This window comes from Scyliorhinus torazame, chromosome 1, assembly GCF_047496885.1.
Source record: "Scyliorhinus torazame isolate Kashiwa2021f chromosome 1, sScyTor2.1, whole genome shotgun sequence".
NCBI lineage: Eukaryota > Metazoa > Chordata > Chondrichthyes > Carcharhiniformes > Scyliorhinidae > Scyliorhinus > Scyliorhinus torazame.
The window spans coordinates 403,337,093-403,355,586 of NC_092707.1; the positions used below are offsets into that span (position 1 = coordinate 403,337,093).

An 18,494-nucleotide genomic window follows, 5' to 3' on the forward strand; every position below is an offset into this window, starting at 1 on the left:
TTGCAGGAGTGTACTGGCAGGCAGGAAGGTGGTTTAAAGTGTGTCTTCTCCAATGCCAGGAGCATCCGGAATAAGGTGGGTGAACTTGCGGCATGGGTTGGTACATGGAACTTCGATGTTGCGGCCATTTCGGAGACATGGATAGAGCAGGGATAGGAATGGTTGTTGCAGGTGCCGGGGTTTAGATATTTCAGTACGCTCAGGGAAGGTGGTAAAAGAGGGGGAGGGGTGGCATTGTTAGTCAAGGACACAGTATTACGGTGGCAGAAAGGACGTCTGATGAGGACCCGTCTACTGAGGTAGTATGGGCTGAGGTTAGAAACAGGAAAGGAGAGGTCACCCTGTTAGGGGTTTCTATAGGCCTCTGAAAAGTTCCAGAGATGTAGAGGAAAGGATTGCAAAGATGCTTCTGGATAGGAGCGAAAGCAACAAGGTAGTTGTTATGGGGGACTTTAACTTTCCAAATATTGACTGGAAACGCTATAGTTCGAGTACTTTAGATGAGTCCTTTTTTGACCAATGTGTGCAGGGGGGTTTCCTGACACAGTATGTAGATAGACCAACAAGAGGCGAGGCCATATTGGATTTGATACTGGGTAATGAACCAGGACAGGTGTTAGATTTGGAGGTAGGTGAGCACTTTGGTGATAGTGAACACAATTCGATTACGTGTACTTTAGTGATAGAAAGGGATAGGTATATACCGCAGGGCAAGAGTTATATCTGGGGGAAAGGCAATTATGATGTGATGAGGCAAGACTTAGGGTGCATCGGATGGAGAGGAAAACTGCAGGGGATGGGCACAATGGAAATGTGGAGCTTGTTCAAGGAACAGCTACTGCGTGTCCTTGATAAGTATGTGCCTGTCAGGCAGGGAGGAAGTGGTCGAGCAAGAGAACCGTGGTTTACTAAAGCAGTCGAAACACTTGTCAAGAGGAAGAAGGAGGCTTATGTAAAGATGAGACATGAAGCTTCAGTTAGGGCGCTCGAGAGTTACAAGTTAGCTAGCAAGGACCTAAAGAGAAAGCTAAGAAGAGCCAGGAGGGGACATGACAGTCTTTGGCAGGTAGGATCAAGGATAACCCTAAAGCTTTCTATGGATATGTCAGGAATAAAAGAATGACTAGGGTAAGAGTAGGGCCAGTCAAGAACAGTAGCGGGAAGTTGTGCGTGGAGTCCGAGGAGATAGGAGAGGTGCTAAATGAATATTTTTAGTCAGTATTCACACAGGAAAAAGATAGTGTTGTCGAGGAGAATACTGAGATTCAGGCTACTGGACTAGAAGGGCTTGAGGTTCATAAGGAGGAGGTGTTAGCAATTCTGGAAAGTGTGAAAATAGATAAGTCCCCTGGGCCAGATGGAATTTATCCTAGGATTCTCTGGGAAGCTAGGGAGGAGATTGCTGAGCCTTTGGCTTTGATCTTTAAGTCATCTTTGTCTACAGGAATAGTGCCAGAAGACTGGAGGATAGCAAATGTTGTCACCTTGTTCAAGAAGGGAAGTAGAGACAACCCTGGTAACTATAGACCAGTGAGCCTTACTTCTGTTGTGGGCAAAATCTTGGAAAGGTTTATAAGAGATAGGATGTATAATCATCTGGAAAGGAATAATTTGATTAGAGATAGTCAACACGGTTTTGTGAAGGGTAGGTCGTGCCTCACAAACCTTATTGAGTTCATTGAGAACGTGACCAAACAGGTGGATGAGGGTAAAGCAGTTGATGTGGTGTAGATGGATTTCAGTAAAGCGTTTGATAAGATTCCCCACGGTAGGCTACTGCAGAAAATACGGAGGCGTGGGATTCAGGGTGATTTAGCGGTTTGGATCAGAAATTGGCTAGCTGGAAGAAGACAAAGGGTGGTGGTTGATGGGAAATGTTCAGACTGGAGTCCAGTTACTAGTGGTGTACCACAAGGATCTGTTTTGGGGCCACTGCTGTTTGTCATTTTTATAAATGACCTGGAGGAGGGCGTAGAAGGATGGGTGAGTAAATTTGCAGATGACACTAAAGTCGGTGGAGTTGTGGACAGTGCGGAAGGATGTTACAAGTTACAGAGGGACATAGATAAGCTGCAGCGCTGAGCTGAGAGGTGGCAAATGGAGTTTAATGCAGAAAAGTGCGAGGTGATTCATTTTGGAAGGAATAACAGGAAGACAGTACTGGGCTAATGGTAAGATTCTTGGCAGTGTGGATGAGCAGAGAGATCTCGGTGTCCATGGACATAGATCCCTGAAAGTTGCCACCCAGGTTGAGAGGGTTGTTAAGAAGGCGTATGGTGTGTTAGCTTTTATTGGTAGAAGGATTTAGTTTCGGAACCATGAGGTCATGTTGCAGCTGTACAAAACTCTGGTGCGGCCGCATTTGGAGTATTGCTTGCAATTCTGGTCGCTGCATTATAGGAAGGATGTGGAAGCATTGGAAAGAGTGCAGAGGAGATTTACCAGAATGTTGCCTGGTATGGAGGGAAGATCTTATGAGGAAAGGCTGAGGGACTTGAGGCTGTTTTCGTTAGAGAGAAGAAGGTTAAGAGGTGACTTAATTGAGGCATACAAGATGATCAGAGGATTGGATAGGGTGGACAGTGAGAGCCTTTTTCCTCGGATGGTGATGTCTAGCACGAGGGGACATAGCTTTAAATTGAGGGGAGATAGATATAGGACAGATGTCAGAGGTAGGTTCTTTACTCAGAGAGTAGTAAGGGCGTGGAATGCCCTGCCTGCAACAGTAGTGGACTCGCCAACACTAAGGGCATTTAAATGGTCATTGGATAGACATATGGATGATAACGGAATAGTGTAGATGGGCTTTAGAGTGGTTTCACAGGTCGGCGCAACATCGAGGGCCGAAGGGCCTGTACTGTGCTGTAATGTTCTATGCTCTATGTTCTATTTTCCAGGCATGCGGCCTACCAACACAAATTTTGATGACTCTTTTTACCCAATTGGATTAATATTTACTGTTCATAAACAATTGTCATCTCCAATAAATGGCAGCGTTCAAAGGAAACAAATGAAAACATTGCTTGCAGCAGAAATGCCTCCACAGTTAATTCAAATCTTTGTCAATCTAAAGGAAATAGAGACACTCCAAAAATCCATCCTTTGGCACATGCTGACAGGTGGATATTTACCTTGGAAGGAAGGTCGCAGCATTTGTCCCTTAAGACCCAACCCAGGCTGCAGATGATGTCAAAGCTTTGGATTTCAAACTAAAATTGAAGGAAAGAGAAAACAATCAGTTATAATGCACCTCAACAGATAACAAGCCTGAATAGCGCTTTGTCTTTTTAATGTCTCTTCATTAAACTCACTGAGCCTGTTTTGCTCCCTTCTGATGAAAGATCATCAACCTGTAAAGCTAAACTCTGGTTTTCTCTCTGTTTCTCTCAATGTTGCTTGACCCTTTCAGTGTTTCCAACATTTCCTGTTTTACTACAGATTTCCAGCATCTACACTATTTTGCTTTTCTTTCCAATGCTTTCTGAGCTATTTTAACTTGCTTCTATCTTTCGGAAGACTTTCCACTGCCTGTTTGCTGTGTGTATGCCCAGCGATTTTCACCTCTTAGCCTTATCACAGAACTTGTCTGTCTGGTTTTATGATACTATTTTGTATGCTCTACCTGACACTGTTGCCCTCTCCGGGTGTGGACTTAAATGGGGTGCTATTTCCATGGGCCGGTGCAGACTTGATGGCCCAAATGGCGTCCTTCTGCTTTATAAAATCTATGATTCTATTCCTGATCCTTTATGTTCAGTCCTACTTGGGCTTCCCTTTTGCTCCTAGTCCTAGCTTGAAAGAGGGCTTACATGCCTAGCATCAGCTGAACCTTTCTACAGATACTGACGTATGTGCTATGTATTTCTAGTATTTTCTGTTCCTTAACTTAAATTATCTGAATATTCCAACAACTGAATGCAACTCCAACCCATAAAAAAAAATTCATCAATTGAACAGTCCTGTTGAATGAATAAATTTATTATAAATTTATATATCAAAGATTATACCCTCGTTTCATGTTTTCCTTTCCCTGAAGTGGCCCTAATTCCTACATTCAAAGCCTGTGAAGGCATGCCTTAAGCAGAGGAGTTTGAAGTAGTCTACACATAATTTGTTCACAAGCTTGCATGTTTGTACACATTGATGGGACTGTAGCTTGAGTCATTGAAACGACTTTAGTTATAAACCTTGCCTTGCTTAGGAATCACTTTCAGGGGTTAACGCATTACACCGCAGAATGGTGATGCATTTCTTTGTACTTATGATTACACAGCTTGGCTAAAAAAATGACACATGTCTCTATGCCTACAATTGCACATCGGGATCAATGGTAGGTGTCTTTGGATCCATGATTCCACACTAGGCACATGTTTCTGTGTCCATTATTCTACACATTGAAGAAGATTTTCTCTGAAGGCTACATTGGGTAAAATCACAAAAATATGTTCACAACATAACTGTGTTTGCTTACATGTCACTAATACATTTAAACCCAGAAAAAGACTCCTCCTATAGTCAGATCGTGATTTCAAGTCTGCTGTTCTGGTCAGTTGCTGGAGCAGAGGAGTGAGAAAGAAATGGAAAGCTTAGGGGTGGCTGAGTTGAAAATCACTGATTGTTGATTCTAAAAATAAAAGCAATGGGGGTACATGTGTGGTCTGCTGATTATCACTGGCCCAACCAGTTCTGATGTAGGCACCAACGATAATGTGTTTAACACTGGAGCTTATGAGAAAGGGGCTCACCTCAAAGTTATTTCAGTTTCCTCATTACTGAATATTGTGATATGAATCTACCATCCAGAAGGAATGGCTGATAAATATTGATGCCAGTCAATAGCTTGGCGTAAACTCCTGCTAGCCAGTTGGAATCAAATGTCCCCGCAAATGTAGACCTGCAGTAGTCCCTGAAGGATGAACATTGGTTAAATCAATCACTTACTGGAGCAGACTTGCCCTTTGGTCCTCTAGATTTAGCCAGCTTCCCGAGAATTTCATATCCATCAGTGGTAATGTTACCAGGTGGATTAGCCATTTTCTCTTCAATCTCTTGACAGTCCACGATCAGCTTAACAGTATTCTGGTTTACCATAATATGAACCTGCACAGGAGACATGAGGAAAATGCCAGCTGAGTTCACGTTTCACACATTGAAGAACCTTTTTTTTTTGTATTCAGTCAATTGAAGGATTAATTGACCTATGGATTCCTCCAATTTTGGACCTCTGAATATCCTTGCTTTAAGTTGCCTAGACCATAAGCTGTGGAATTCCCTCCCTAAATGTCTCCCTTCTCCTTTACCTGCTTTTCTTTGGGACACTCTTTGAAACATTCATCTTTGATCAAGCTTTTGGCCACCTGGTCTAATTCTTTCTTACATGGTTTGGTGTCAGATTTAATCTGATAATGTTCCTGTGAAGCTTGTTGGGATGTTAAGTATGTCAAGACCCAGGGAGCCAAACAACAGGGTGGACGCCAGTTTAATTATGGTCACAAAAAGTCTGCCTACGGCAGCAAATATATATTCAGGGTAAAGTCCCGTTGGGACAGCCAACATGACGGTCCCTGTCCAGGCCGGCCTTTATACTATGTTCTCATGAGCTCCAGCTGGGTGGGCCTCCACCCACTAACAGGGAAGCCCATATTCCACGAGTCCGACGGGGCGATCAATCATGGGTGTCCCCGTGGGCCTCGTGTGGGTTATGACAAAATATATTCTATAAAAGCAAGTCATTTATGTAATTTTCCTAGCTGGAATTAAAGTTTAAATTCCTAAATCTTTTTCATGATTTGTTTTGCTCTGTCAAATGAGTATAAGGAATGCATTTCCACTACATTATAGATTTATTTCATTTGTGTTGTTTTACATAGGTTTCTGGTCCTGCTATAGCAGGACAATTATACCTCAGATACTAATATCCTTCCATATGCAGACTCAACGATGGAAATGTCACGGATCGAGAAAAGAATCATCAGAATTGACTTGGTGAGCAGAAAATAAAATCTGACTTATTTCCAGGACCGTATATTCCTGCACATTCATATTGGTTTAATTGATATGGTGTAATTTTAGTGGCTAGTGTCTTTTTTCGGCATTTTGATTCCAGTTTCCTTTCCTCCATTTTATCCTCTTCAGCAAGTTCTGCGCTACCCACAACCAAATTTAATTTTATCAGAGAATTCTGAGAATATATTTTATTATCAAAGGCTTACTTCTGAAAGCTTTATATATAGAAATGTTTAAGGGCAAACAGCAAGCCAGGACAGACAAATTGTTTACTATTACACCCTGTGCAGACAGTAGGTGGTCTTCTAGGTTCAATGGGCTGAAGCATCAGCCAAGTTTTAAAAGAGTGCCTCGTGGAATTGACCCAAGTCCTGTGAGGCGTCGGAGTCAGAATTCCACCCTCAAGGAGCGGGACCAAATGGCGTGAGCCGAAGCCTGTTTTAAACCGACTTCGGCGAACTTACCCAGTATCCAAAAGCCTCCCTCGATTCTCCGGCCAGGGAGGCTGCAGCCAGGCGGCATAAATGTGGGCCAGGAGGAAGGGCGCCTTGTGTGCCTCCCGGGCCATTGAAGATCCCTGAGTGTGGCCCCTGGCCCTCACCATAGAATGCTGACACCTTGGCACTGCCCAGCTGGCACCATGGGGTCCTGCCACCCTGGTGGCATTGTCAAGCTGGCAGGAGCATTGCCCAGGTGTGAGGGGTGGCAGTGCCAAGAGCCAGGGGCGAGGGGAGCCATGCCCATGAAATAAGGATGGAGGGGGGTTTGTACAGTGCAGGTAAGTAGAAGCCTCTGGGTGGTTGGAGGGGTAATGGGTGGGGGTCCTGGAAGGGAGGGGATACTATAAGTGTACTGGGGGGGCCTGAAGAGGGTGCACTACCAGAGACCCCATAATGTGATGTGCTCATTTGGGGGGGTGTGGGGTAGTCCATATATGTGTGGGTGTGATATTGCCCATGGGTGGGGGGGACCCACAAGCTCACTGAGAGATTGGGGCACCCTTTCAAAATGGCGGCCCGATCTCAGAGTTCAGCTCCCCAATGCTAAAAGAATTGTGGGCGAAACCGGCGAGAAACTCGCTAGGGCCCTAAAAAGTGTCATTGAATAGCAGCAGGGAACTCACTGGCATAGCCGGCAGGAAACGTCCTCAAAAAGCCGCCACAAATTAACTTAGAAAGTTTTGGGGGGAATTGCACCCTAAGGGTGGGATTCTCTGGCTGCGCCCGCTCGGCTACCAGAAAATTCCACCCAAGGTCAATGGACTTTTCCATTGTTCGTTCACGCCTTTCCCGGAGCGATCTTGCAGGGGTGGGGTAGAAGAATCCAGCCCTAAGTGTGGGCTAACCCGGTGATAAACTCCCCAGGGCCAAAACAAATGACTAAGTGTTCTTGAAGGAGGAGGGGAGCTCGCCGGCAGAGAAGGCGGGAAACTCTAGGGGGACACCTATATGACCCTTGGCCCTGTGTTCAGAGTGGGCAGTCAGCAGCGTGCGCAGCTGCATGGCTGCCTTTCCGGCTGCAGCAATGCTGTTCCATGCCCGTCCACCCCAACCCCACAGCCCACTTCCTGGCCACCCCTTGCTACCCCCCCTCCCCACTCCCGGTCCTGGCAGAAGCCCTCCGGCCAAGGGCACAACTGTCAGCAAACTATGGCGATGTTGGGCACTTTGCGTACCCCCTCTCTCTCCCTTAGCAGCTACTACGCCAGTTTCACGATTTTTAAAAGCACAAGTGAATCGCGCCTTATGGAACTCGGCCATCAGAGGCGGAGAATCATGGAGGCCCCAGAGAATATCGGGGCAGGCCCACAAATGATGTGCAAACAGTGTTTACTGTTCGTGCGTACTGGACCCCATTGATGCTGCTGTTGAGGTGACAGAGAATGCGACTTGACATCAAATTGGTGCCCGCCGCGATTTTGGCGTTGGAACCTATTCTCTGCCCAATCGTATTTCTGGATTTCGGCGTCAGCCAACTGCAAATCCCACCCATGTCTTTAGAGAGACAAGTTTTGGGCAGCATGTGGCACAGTGGTTCGCACCGCTGCCAGGGCGCTGAGGACCTAGGTTCGAATCCCGACCCTAGGTCACTGTCCGTGTGGAGTTTGCACATTCCCCCCGTGTCTGTGTGGGTTTCACCCCCACAACCAAAAGATGTGCAGGTTAGGTGGATTGGCCACGCTAAATTTCCCCTTAATTGGAAAAAAAATAATTGGGTATTCTAAATTGATTTTAAAAAAGAGACAAGTTTTCATTGTTTCATTAAGGTGAGGTAAATCAAGATGCAGTGATTGAAGTGCTGCATTGTGAGAAAATCAAACGATTATAAGAATTAAGTCTTAGGAATGCTGATGAATATAAAAGGGAAAATTTAAATAGAAAGGGGCATTTCTATATTGAATGACTATTAAAGGCAAAGGCTCAAGGGATATAATCAACTATATCACAGAGAGATCGGAAAGGAAACTAGACAAGTGCATTTCCATAGCACCTCGACTTCGAGTATAACATCTGGAGGAAGAAGAAAGCAAATATTGGATTGCAAGCATGAGCGGGGAAGGAAGAATTAGGAGAAAATTAGGGTGGGAGACCAGGGGCGAAATTCTCCGGAAACGGCACGATGTCCGCCGACTGGTGCCCAAAACGGCGCAAATCAGACGGGCATCTCGCCGCCCCAAAGGTGCATCTTTGGGGGCCGAGCCCCAACCTTGAGGGGCTAGGTTGGCGCCGGACGAATTTCCGCCCCGCCAGCTGGCGGAAAAGGCCTTTGGTGCCCCGCCAGCTGGCGTGGAAATGACATCTCCGGGCGGCGCATGCGCGGGAGCGTCAGCGGCCACTGACGGCATTCCCGCGCATGCGCAGTGGAGGTGGAAGGGAAAGAGTGCCCCACGGCACAGGCCCGCCCGCGGATTGGTGGGCCCCGATCGCGGGCCAGGCCACCGTGGGGGCACCCCCCGGGGCCAGATCGCCCCGCGCCCCCCCCCAGGACCCCGGAGCCCGCCCACGCCACCTTGTCCCGCCGGTAAGGTAGGTGGTTTAATTTACGCCGGCGGGACAGGCATTTTAGCGGCGGGACTTCGGTCCAACTGGCGCGCCGCGATTCCCGCCCCCGCCGAATATCGGGTGCCGGAGACTTCGGCAACCGGCGGGGGCGGGATTCACGCCAGCCCCCGGCGATTCTCCGACCCGGCGGGGGGTCGGAGAATCTTGCCCCAGAAGTATGTTGGAAGGGAAGAGGAAGAACAGGTTGCCACAGTCATGGTCGCAAAGTATACAATTTGTCATTCTGTGAAGGGCTGTTTCAGTATTGTTGCGTGGACAGAAACCTGATCAGAGGAACAACAGGAGACCATGACTAGTTCAAAAGAACTTGGTTTTAAATTATGCCAAATACTTTGGAGACGTCAAAGTCAATGATTGATGACATGCCTTTGAATGTGTTCCAGCTAGATGGTCGATAGAGACTTGAAGGTGCAAAATATCGGTCACTCCTTGGACTAAAATAATGGTAAAATTAAGCAGAGTTTCTAATAGACATGTACTATATTTTCAGGATAAGGTGAAATGAGTATTACAGGAAGTACTTCCCTTACACTTTCATTCCCTCCAACAGGGAATGATTATTGAAGATTTCTGGCATGGTACCTCTTAATCAACATCCAAATCAAAGCCTGGCCTAGATATTTCTACAGGGAAATCAAGGGAAGGCCGGCCACTCATGGTGGCTTTAATGTAGACGTGGAGGGAGGAACCTCCAACTTTTGAAATTCAACATAGAAAAACCTACTTTTAAAAATCCACAAGGATTGAACTTGCTTAAATATGCCCCCACCCCCACATCCTTAAAATACCAAATTTACCAAACCCGACAATTGATGTCCTCTTGTAAACTGATTGATTCTTTTCAGTCTGTTTTAATTTTAACTGCCCCTTCCCCAATTAATCCTCCAATCAAAGTGCTTCTATCATTTTTATGTGTGTTTATTTTTGTTAATTTAAACTTTGTATTTTTGACTGAGTTTGACAAGGTTCATCGCATATGGCTCCTTTATACATTTTGCTTTTGTTGATTCGTTAATCTGGAAGCCCAGCACCAAGGCAGCCTGCATTTTTACATCCTTTGTATTTACTTAGCTCAGCCTTAACAAGGTACTTGTTGGGTTAGGTGGCATCGACCATGGAAAACTACTGTATTAGGAGCCTAGGGCGAGTGTCCACACAAATAACATCAGCTCGGAATGCTTTTCTCTCCGCCATGGGACTAGGCAGGGATGTCTTATATCCCCCCTGCTGTCTGCACTCGCGATTGAGCCATTGGCTATCGCGTTAAGAAATTCGGGGGTATGGAAAGGGATAGTGCGGGGGGGGGGGTAGAACATAGGGTGTCCTTATATGCTGATGACTCGTTATTATATGTGTCGGAACCTAGTGTGTCAATAGGGGGAATACTGGAGCTGCTTCTGGTGTTTGGGTCTTTCTCGGGGTACAAATTAAATCTCGACAACAGTGAATATTTTGTGGTGTCTCGGCCGGGGGTGGGGGCAGGGGTGGGCGGGATGCCATTCCAAACGGCAGGTACTCACTTTAGATACCTGGGGGTGCAGGTTGCTCGGGAAGGGGGGGGGGCTCCGTCGGTACAACATTTCTAGTTTGGTGGGGAGGGTGAAAGCTGATCTGGCAAAGTGGGATGGTCTCCCTCTGTCACTGGCGGGTTGGGTACGGGCGGTTAAAATGAACGTGTTGCCGCGATTTCTGTTTATTTTCTAATGCCTGCCGATTTTCCTGCCAAAGGCGTTTTTTCGAGAGATTGAATGGATGATTACCTCGTTCATATGGGGAGGGATGGTGGCCAGAATTAGAAAGGTGCAACTACAGAGAGAAAGGCAGGCAGGGGGGTTGGGGCTTCCAAACCTGATGTATTATTACTGGGCGGCGAATGTGGAGAAGGTCCGGAGCTGGGTCAGAGGGGTTGATACCCAGTGGGTCAGAATGGAGGAGAGTTTGTGTAGGGGATCGGAATTGAAGGCGCTAGCAACAGCGCTGCTCCTGATGGCCCCGGGAAAATACCCAGGGAGTCCGGTAGTAATATCTTTGTTGCGAATTTGGAGGCAGTTTCGCCAGTTGGGGGCAGGATCAAGGGAAATGCCGATTTGGGGGAGCCATAGATTTGAGACAGGGAACTGGGATGGAAATTTTCGGAGATGGGAGGAGAAAGGAATTAGGATACTAAAAGATTTGTTTCTTGGGGATCAGTTTGCAGGATTGAAGGAGCTTGGAGCGAAGTATGGGCTGGAGCAGGGGAAAATATATAGATACATGCAGGTTCGAGACTTTGCCAGAAAGGAGATACAGAGCTTCCCAGTAGAACCGGCCTCCACATTGTTGGAGGAGGTGCTGATGACAGGGGGACTGGAGAAGGGGTTTTTGAGGCTATTTTGGAAGAGGAGAAGGCACCGCTGGTGGGATCAAGGCAAAGTGGGAGGAAGAGTCGGGAGAGGGTATGGAGGAGGGATCCCTGTGTGAGGTGCTCCGGAGTGTGAACGTCTCAACCTCGTGCGCGAGGTTGGGGCTGATACAGCTGAAGGTGGTATATAGAGCACACCTCACAAGGGTGAGGATGAGCTGGCTCTTTGAGGGGCTAGAAGATATGTGTGAACGTTGCGGGTGGTGGGCCCGCAAACCACGTTCATATGTTTTGGTCCTGTCCAAAGCTGGACGATTACTGGAAGGAGGTTTATAGGATAATTTCTGAAGTGGTGCACGTGAAACTGGACCTGGGCCCTCGGGAGGCCATATTCGGGGTGTCGGACCAGCCAGAGTTGGAAACGGGTACAGAGACAGATGTTGCAGCCTTCGTCTCGTTGATCGCCCGAAGGCGGATCCTGTTGGGATGGAGATCAACCTCTCCACTCTGTGTCCTGGCATGGCAGGGGGATCTGCTGGAATTCTTGACTCTTGAGAAGGTCAAATTTGAACTAAGGGGAAGGATGTAGGGGTTCTAAATTCATGGGCGCCATTCATTATGCACTTTCGAGAATTGGATTACATCGAACATTGGGGGGGGGGGGAGGAGTTAGGAGGGTCAGGGGGAAGGGGACTGTATATGCTAATGGTGACTATAGGTGGTTCCTGATTCCTTTTTGTTATTTGTTTATGTTAACGTGCGGGCTGCTGTTTGGGAGTTTGGTGGGAGGATGGGATTGTTATTAATGATTTGGGGGTTCACATTGCATTCGTTATTGATTATTGTTTATTGTCGGTGGGTATAAATTTGGGAGAAAATGTGAAAAAGGAGGAGAATAAAAATATTTTAAAATGGTGTCATCGACCAAGGTTTCTAAAAAGGTTTAAAGGGTTGGATCTGCAGTAGTTCCAATTTTCCACTTCATCCCTCAGTACTCATAGTCGTACCCAAGTGTGGTCAGAAAAAGGCAAAAGTATTTAAATATCAGATTCAGGATCACAATTCCATCTGGCCTTTTTAAAATCCAAGTTTCCCCAGAGTCTTTTGATGGTGTTTTACGGAATATTTACTGAACTCAAAAACCCTGTTCATCTTAAATGAATCACTTGAATGAACTTTGAAACTAAAAGCTTGTCATCATCTATTTCACTATGTTATTCGAGGAAGAACAAAATCCCTTGACAGTCAATTAAGTTACTTTTTGAATTGTCATTGCATCAATAGGAAGGAAAATCAGTCAGAGTGTACAATGCTGCGCAGCGAGCAACGCATTTACCATTTTTGCGGTGCCTGAGGATCCCGATTTGGTGTCACACCGGCGTCTACTGCGGTTTGGCTATTCTCCGCCCACTCATGTTTTGCGATTTCGATGTCAGCCGATGATAAATGCTGCCCCGAAGGATTTGTTTGAGTAAAGTAATTTCTCCTCAGCTCAGTCCTAAATGATTAGCCCCTTATCCTGAGATTGAGCTCCCGTGTTTTAGATTCCCCAACCAACGGAAACAATCTCACAATGGCCACCCTATCAAACCCCTTCAGAATCTTGTAGGTTTTACTTGAGATCACTTCTCTTTCTGCTAAACTCCAGAGAATATAAACCCAATTTACTCAGCCTAATCATAGGACAATCCCCATCCCAGGGACTAACCTTGTGAACCTTCACAGTACCGCCTCCAATGCAAGCATATTCTTTCTTAAATGTACATACCAACACTTCACACAGTGCTCCAGGTGTGCTCTCACCAAAACCTTGTACAACTCGAGCAAGGTTTCTTTATTCTTGTCCTCTAATCCCCTTGCAATAAAGGCCAAGAAGCAGATAGGGGCCCTACAGCAGGCAGATTAAAAAGTAAAATAAAAATTGAAAGTGCTGGGTACTGAAGAGGAATCTCCTCCTGGGAGGTCACCGAACTTTAGCTGGTGGCCTCCCCATGCAGCAGAGAGTTGATTTACTATTGGCAAAATGTCAAAGGAGTGGTAAAATGGTCTTTAGTTCTGTACAAATTGGCTGCCTGGCTCCTTGTAATGAGCAGCCTTCTCAATCTTGTCCCACCATCAGTAAAATTTCCTGACTACAGGATTGACCAGGTAGCCAGTCCACCATGGTTCCACCAATTTTAATCCACCCCCCCCCCCCCCCACACACACACCGCTACTGCCAGCCAGCTCCAATTCCACTTCCTGGGTGTTGTAAAATTCTGTCTAAATTTTCTGTGCAGCATTTCCATGGTGCTGCACTGCCTGGTGGGAAATGTGCTCAAAACTTTAGAATGGGATTTGAACACTCAACTTTGAGATTCAGAAAAACTTTCTCATAACTGAGACTAACAAATCTTCAACTCGGAGTGTATTCTGTAGCAAGTGGCTCATCCCCTGACTCCCTAAAGCTTTCCGCCACCCAGAAGGCACAAGTCAGCATTGTCAGAAACTGACTGCCTTTGTTTCCTACAGTAACTACAGTGCGATCTTCCGACCATGCTGCACTGGAAAAGCATCTTGCTGCGGTGCATCCTGCTCCTGGGATCCACCCGAGTTGCAACTCCTCGCAAGATTCAACCCAATCTCACGAGACGTTGCAAGGAGAATCCCACCCACAATGGGATGCAGTAAACCTCACTCTAATGAGCAGATTTCCAAGCTACCTGAGGCTTTGGGATTCAATCCCTTCACCTCAGAGACCTCGGGCGAGTGCCGTTTGGTGCTGGTCTCCACAAACGGGGATCAAATGGAATGCACTCGTGTAGGTCTCTCCCTAAGGGGATCGGAGGCCCCCAGCTGCATGCCCTTTGGTCAGGGTGGTGCTCTGGCACTACTGGTACCATCTGGCTACCATAGCTGTGCCACCTGGGTGTCATCCTGGACCTGCCATGATGCTGTGTTGGCACTGCCAAGGTGCAAAGCAAACATTTATTGCGCGTACGAGATTGGGTCGGGGTTGCCCTCCATGGGTCTTAAGGGTGCAGGGTGAGGGGAGAGAGAGCAGCAGGGGGACCCTGCCATGTTGCATTCGGGCTGGGGAGAGGTTGTGGATTTTATTTGTGGGCTTCGGAGATCGGGATGCCATTTAAAAATGGCATCCCGATCTCTCACTGCAACAGGCAGTTCCAGTGAGTGGAGCACCCCGTTGTAAAAAACAGGACTATGTGCGATCTCGGCTACGCGTTCCCCGTTCAGGCGCCTTATTCAACACAGTTTGCGTTGAATGGCCACATATTTCTCGGCACTGCGAGTGCCGGGAAACAAGTGGATAAACAAGCTTGCTAGGGGACTTTGTTCCCTTTTAGCAAGGTCACGCCCTTCACTTCAAAAGTACTTAATTGACTGTGAAGACTTTTAGGACATTCTGAGGTTGTCAAAGGCACTATATGAATGCAAGTCATGACTGAAAAACTATGCGCTGAACTGTACTATGCAAACAGAAGTGGACTAAAGGCTTTGATCTGGGACAGGAGTTCGGAATCTTCTATTTTCATAACTGTTGCTCAGTATTTTTCTGTCAGCCCCTGACACATAAATTAGCAAACTCCCATCAGTAACATTTAGAAGTGATTCCAAAAACATCAAACTGTTCATGCATAAAACCATGGTGCCTATAATCTCCAAATAAATAATTTATTATGATTTCTACTACGTGTCCCATCCCCCCTAGAGTTTTAATATTGATTACAAATAAGACTGTGAAATGGAATTAATGGCAGTATCAACTATTCTTCAAACTAACCTCTCATGGTGGCTACGATCAGTAGCCTGTTGGGAAAATGCAAAGCTTTATGGGTCACTGAACCCATGAAGGCCAATAAAATAAACAGAGGATGACCTTGTTGCTGAGACGCTTATTCACTTTTTTTTTCTTTCATGGGATGTCCGTGTCGCTGGCAAAGCCAGAATTTTTGTCCATCTCTAATTGCCCTTGAGAAGGTGCTGGGAGTTTTCTTCTTTAATTGCTGCAGTTCACCTGGTGCAGGTACTCTGCACATATACACTAGAAAGTTTCAGATCCGTGCTAACCACAGTAAAAAACCTATTGGTCTCAGTGCATCAGAGTAGTGGAGGGTGTGGGGGCGGGGGATCATTTCTGATCATTGTGTCATGACATCCTTCTGAAAACAGATGACGAATGAAAACAGGAATCGACATGGCTTCCTACTCCTCAAAGATGATATACCCACTGACAATCTCTGCCCAAAGACAATGAATGGTTACTTGGATGCAATCCTGGGGGCAGCTGCTGTGCCCATGAAACTGAATCCATCAGGGTTACTGCTTTCACAAGGAATGGAGGTACTGGGAAATGTTTAAAAACAATAAATTCCATCATTTGGTTATTTTCAGCTCTCAATAGTTTCCTAACAAGCTCATATGGTTGGAGCTGTTGACTCTGTTCCAAGTCCGGCTACCATAACTGACATTGACAAAGTGCAAGGATTCTGCACCACAATGACTTCTGGTGCTCAGAGACCATCTGCTAACACTCAAGGAGTTTATGCAAAACTTGAAGGCTTGGGTTATGAATCTTCAAATTCATGTTCTTGACTGATAAATAACAGAAACATATTGAGTTTTTATAGTAATGAGATGGGAGAAACATTAAATACAAGCATTGAAGAGAGAGAGTTCCAAGCAAAGCGATACACTTCGGAATAACACTGAAGTGATAATCATTATTCAGAATAATGTGAGCGAACCTATTGCAAAGGCAAACATCCACTCTCTTGATATAGATTGTGAGTCATCCATAAGTTGTGAATCAAGGACCTTGTGGATACAATGGTGCACCTTTAATACGCATAACAGGGACAGAGCTAATCTTAATCATATTGAGAGTTCCAGTGGTCCTCTCAGCAAAGATATCTATAGCAAAGATAGAGGAGATACTGCTTCATCGATGCAGATTGTCAGCCATTCTGGTAAATAGAGTAATGCCTTCCCTTTTCTTACTGTGGTAAGGCAAATTCTGCTGAAATAAGCACATAAAAATATTGCTATTACTCATTCCGAGGGTGGTGTGATTGACGTACATGAAGAGTTTGTGTCGGTTAGGATTATATTCACTGGAGTTTAGAAGAATGAGGGGGGCCTCATAGAAACCTATAAAATTCCAACAGGACCAGACAGGGTGGATGCAGGAAGGATGATCCCAATGGTGGAGGAATCTAGAACCAAGGGTCACAATCTGAGGATAGAAGGTAGACCATTTACGATTGAATCATGGAATCCCTACAGTGCAGGAGGAGGCCATTTGACCCACCATGTCTACACCGACTCTTCAAATGAGCTACCCATTTACACTCCCCCGTCCACTTCACCCTATCCCTGTAACCCCATAACCTAATCTGCACAACCCTGGACAATAAGGGGCTATTTGACATGGCCAATCCATCTAACCTGTGGATTGTGGGAGGAAACCAGAGTACCCAGAGGAAACCCACGCAGACAGGGAAGAACGTGCAAACTCGACACAGACAATGACCCAAGGCCGGAATTGAACCCGGGTCCCTGGCGCTGTGAAGCAGCAGTGCTAACCAGTGTGCCACCATACCGGTGAGAAGAAATTTCTTCACCAGAGAAGGGTCAACTTGTGGAATTCTCGCCACAGAAAGAAGTTGAGGACAGAACATTGTATGTTTTCAAGAAGAGGTTAGATATAGCTCTTCGGGTTAAAGGCATCAAAGGGTATGGGAGGAAAGTGGGACCAGGTTACTGAGTTGGGCGATCAACCATGATCATAATAAATGGCGGAGCAGGTTCGAAGGGCCTATTGGCCTATTCATATTCCTATTTTCTATATTTCTATGGGTAGGATTTTCCACGAAACCCGCTGAGAAGGGATGTCCGCCATTGGCTGCCGGCGGGATCTTCTGGTCCCGCCGTTGTCAATGGGATTTCCCATTGAATGCACCCCTGACCACCATGAAACCCGCAGTATCATGGTGCCAGGGTGACACTGCCAGGTATCGGTCCTGGGGGGCCTTACCAGGTGGAGGGAGGGGTGAGGGAGTGTTCCCAGGGGCCTCCTGGAGGTTGGGAAGGGAGATGGGGTAGGTCGAAAACAGGCAGGGTGAAGGTGGCGGAAAGAGGTGGGGAAAGATTAGGACAGCCAGACAAAATGGCACCACAGTCTGCGAGGAGCCTTTCCTACTGGCCTTGCCAGCCAGCAAGAAATGATTCTAAGTGCTGCCTTGGCGGAAAGAAAGTCCCCAAGGCCAAAAAAACGGCAAAGGTCCATTGAATAGCAGGGTGTTTTTCGGCACTGCAGCTGCCGAGATTTTTTTACATCTTGAAAGGATAGATGGTGCCTTCGTTTAATGACATACCCAAAAATTAGTAAAGTCCCATGATTTGCAGGGGTTGTGTTCCCAGGGAAACCTGGCTAATGGCAAAATTGTGAATGAGGAAAATGCTTTTAAACGGGACTCAATGAGATAGATTATAACCATGCAAGGACAGAATTGGTTTGAACATCAAATTGTTCTCACTATATCTACACACATGCACTTCTACAAGGATAATGGTGTGGGCCAGAGGGGAAAAAACAATTTGGAGCAGTATTCTTATTTCCCCGTTTTTGCTGTTCTTTCCTTCTGGGGAGGAGGAAAGCTGATTTCTAAGGCCAATTGTATGAAACCATCTTTACCCGAGTTGAGGGCAGCTAACCCTGTACAGATCCATAGATCATCCTAGTCTGCACAGTTCAGTTACTCACTGAATAAACTCACAAAGATGTCAGTAAATGTATTCTGTGAGTAACTGACCCCGACTTGCTGAATCCTCTATTTTACCATAGCATTCCAATCCATCAGTTTCTTACTGATGTTTTAATACTCCGGAGGTCAGATCTAACTGGGTTCAATTTGCCAGAGTAATCTGCCTTTCAAGAATTTTTGTAAAATTAATTAATGATAAAACTGATATCTTAGGATAAATTAACCAGTTGCACACCCAAGCTGTACTCAAAGAGTGTACTTGTCAAAAAATTAGTACAGAGATTTAGACATTTCAAATGCGGATAAGAGATCAATGGGTGA

General features: G+C 46.1%; 1 protein-coding gene across 5 annotated transcripts in view; it reads right to left on the reverse strand.

The window, feature by feature from the left end:
• LOC140428040 (collagen alpha-1(XII) chain-like) overlaps positions 1-18,494 on the reverse strand; it is a 462,913-nt gene that overhangs the window by 98,352 nt on the left and 346,067 nt on the right. For all 5 annotated transcript variants that reach the window (XM_072514040.1, XM_072514030.1, XM_072514048.1 and 2 more), the window contains 2 exons: positions 4,942-5,100; positions 3,132-3,209 (listed from right to left, as the gene is read on the reverse strand). In XM_072514040.1, the coding sequence (XP_072370141.1) occupies positions 3,132-3,209; positions 4,942-5,100 (237 nt within the window). The remainder of the gene's footprint in view (positions 1-3,131; positions 3,210-4,941; positions 5,101-18,494) is intronic.